This window comes from Seriola lalandi, unplaced genomic scaffold (genome assembly GCF_002814215.2).
Source record: "Seriola lalandi dorsalis isolate HSWRI2012SDOR001 ecotype SW California unplaced genomic scaffold, Sedor1 jcf7180002054962, whole genome shotgun sequence".
In the NCBI taxonomy this organism is placed as follows: domain Eukaryota; kingdom Metazoa; phylum Chordata; class Actinopteri; order Carangiformes; family Carangidae; genus Seriola; species Seriola lalandi.
The window spans coordinates 92,779-95,738 of record NW_019525513.1 but is presented as its reverse complement, the minus strand read 5'-3'; the positions used below and the strand labels follow the sequence as shown (position 1 = coordinate 95,738).

The 2,960-nt window shown below is 43.5% G+C and overlaps 1 protein-coding gene across 1 annotated transcript; it reads left to right on the top strand.

The window, feature by feature from the left end:
- The first annotated feature begins 1,124 nt into the window (after positions 1-1,124).
- On the top strand, positions 1,125-2,951 carry nhlh2 (nescient helix loop helix 2). Its single transcript, XM_023395442.2, has 2 exons — positions 1,125-1,749; positions 2,532-2,951. Exon 2 carries the CDS (start codon positions 2,572-2,574, stop codon positions 2,941-2,943), a length of 372 nt encoding a protein of 123 aa, XP_023251210.1. The 5' UTR covers positions 1,125-1,749; positions 2,532-2,571; the 3' UTR covers positions 2,944-2,951.
- Positions 2,952-2,960: the final 9 nt, after the last annotated feature.

Sequence of the window (2,960 nt, the reverse complement as noted above, 5' to 3'; positions counted from 1 at the left end):
CTTCCCCTTTCTCTCTTTTCTTTCCGTTCTCAACATCAGGACAGAAAGACTCAGAGGAAAACAATGAAAAGATGATAGAGAGCACAGACGCACAGAGATGATGAAAGAGCTTGATTGACAACTCGTCACTTATTCACTTATTCTTCACCAACAGGTGAAAGGAAACCTGAAATATTTCCATCCATCTCCTTCACTGATCTGCTGCTGTTTCTTATTTTATCTCCCACACGACTCACAACAATTAAAACACTTTGAGCACAAATTGGATCAAATTGGAATCAAACAGACTCAGGTGTGTGTCACTGAAGAAATAAAAGTCAGTCCCACCCACAGGTGCAGTTACAGCCCTCCCCCCCCACCACCACCACACACACACACACAAATCTGCATCACAAACGACTCTTTTAAATACTATTATAACAACAAGAAATGCACGTGTCAAAATAATTTATATAATATATATATATCAACATGCACAAGTTGAATGTAAATCTCAGCTGTGCTTCACTTTACAAACAGGTAAAGTACTTCAGTTCCTTTAAATGACACAAACATTTTCCATCTACCTGAAGTGTTTTTGAATTTCCCTCCTTTATCTTTTCTCACCTTGAATCACAATGTAGGAAGAAAAAAAAAGACATTTTCCAGTGGATTTCTGACTTGAGATCAGCTTCTATATAGGATGTGTTTTAAGTTGAAAATCTCCCTCTCTCTTCCTCTCTCTCTCTCTCTCTCTCTCTCTCTCTCTTCGTGCACTTTGAAAACACATCATAAGTTTTTTTTTTTTTTTTTTTTACTATTCACCAAAAACGTGCGCGCGGACACACGTAATTCTTTTTTATTTATTTATTTTTTCCTCCATCCTTTATCAGGCTCACATCTCTGCTTTCCCTTTGCCCACTACTCCCACGGGAGGGAGAGCGCTTGAGGGCTGAGGGGCGTGAGGAGAGAGGGAGGAGGTGTGTGTGTGTGTGTGTGTGTGTGTGAGGGAGAGAGAGAGAGAGAGAGAGAGAGAGGGTGAGGGAGTGAGGGAGGGAGGGGGCGGCGTTAGACAATACCATTCCTCAAATATATTCCATTCCCTCCGTCCCTGAAGTGAGCCTTTATTAGTCGGGATCGTTTGGATCTTATCTCGCATATGACACTCGGTGGAAGAAAGACTGGAGGAAGAAATCAGGGGGATTATCTGTGAGCTGCTGCCGATCCGCTGCTTCCTGACACGGGGAGCGCCTTCGCTTATCTCGCCCCCTTTATCCTCAGCATCTTCCAGGCGGATGGACGAGTAGCCCCGGCTGCACTTTCACTATCTGCCCATCACGTCTATTGTCTCTCCATCGCTGGGATCACACCGGAGGCTGACTGATCCCTGCTCACATCATTATTACCTTTTCTTTTTTTTTTTTTTTTTAAATCTTTTTCTTTTTTCTTTTCTTTTTTTTTAATCCACTCATCACTGCAGCATCTGAAGACTTTGGGGGCTTTTTGATTCGCAGGAACATTTCCCTGCTTTCACGGTTTGACCCCCGTGTTGTTCCCATGCTGCAAGCTCCCGCCTGAAAAAGTAAAAGAAGTACTTTTTTAGTTTTGTGTGATCATTTTGTTGTGGGGCGCGGTGACACTGAGGCTCCTCTCTGTCACATCTGATGCTTGTTTGCTCGGTGGAATATGAGTTAATTTGGAGTTGAGGCTCCGCTCCAGAGCGTCTTCAAGTTCCTTTAAGAAAATTTTGCCTCCAAACTGTTTGTCAAGGTGAGTGTCAAAGGTGCAAAAAAAACCCAAAAAAACCAATCTACTTAAAAAATAATCATCATATCAGTTTTTAAATGTTTAAACCTCCATCTTGTTTTTAATTATGTTTTATTTACAAATAAATAAATGTCACGTTCCTGGGTTTGAGAACATAAACAACAGCTCCAGTAATTCCATGTCCAGCAGATGTCAACATTATTTTTGCACTCTTGTGCCTCCATGCTGTCAAGTCACTGTGGCCTGAGCCAAGCAGATGTGTTCATCACACTGTGACAGATGGCCAATTCTGAATATGTTAATTCACACACAAAAAAAGAGGGAGTTTCTCCTTCACAAATGATCACAACTTGTTTTGTTTTTTTATTTGTTAAAAACAGCATCAAATAAAAAAAAAAGATCATTTGTGAGAAAAAACTGAAATGTGACACTTAAAGAAATGTTGTTTTTCCTCCTTTTTTCCGGCCTGAGGCTTTAATAAATTAACCATCCCTCGTATTTCGAGCCATTTATTATTTATGGAGTTTAATGTTATTATGCAATGAAGGTAGACTGTATTTATGGGCGGCCCTGGCACCCAAACAAGCTCCCGCTGTGGGGTTTCTCATGCTGGAGCCTCAGGGTGCCAGAAAACACTTAAAACAATTACATTTCATTCAGAATTTGTTTTGAATTTTCTGTTTTCTTTATGATTTTCGTTCAACAACAGACTTTTAAAGAAGAGATAAAGTGTGACACTGGTGCAGATAATATTCATCAACATCTAAATGGTTGTTCTCGTGCAGCTTCTTCTGGAGGAGTGACTGCCAACACCCGAGAATAAAAATGATGCTGAGCCCGGACCAGGCGGAGGCGGACCTCTCCTGGACTCAGTCCGACCCGGAGACGATGCTCAACGGCCTCAAGTCGGCCGGCTGCGGCTCGGACGAGCCGGCGGAGGGCGAGGACAGGGCGAAGTGTAAAGCCGATCAGCCCCTGAGCAGGGAGGAGAAGCGGAGGAGGCGGAGGGCCACGGCCAAGTACCGCTCGGCCCACGCCACCAGAGAGAGGATCCGGGTGGAGGCGTTCAACGTGGCCTTCGCGGAGCTGAGGAAATTACTCCCCACCTTGCCCCCTGACAAGAAACTCTCCAAGATCGAGATCCTCAGACTGGCTATATGCTACATCTCCTATCTTAATCACGTGTTGGATGTCTAAAAGTGAACCCCCCCCCT

What these genes read in the sequence shown, in the direction of transcription:
- nhlh2 (XM_023395442.2), top strand. Translation starts at nt 2,572, where the DNA reads ATGATGCTGAGCCCGGACCAGGCGGAGGCGGACCTCTCCTGGACTCAG.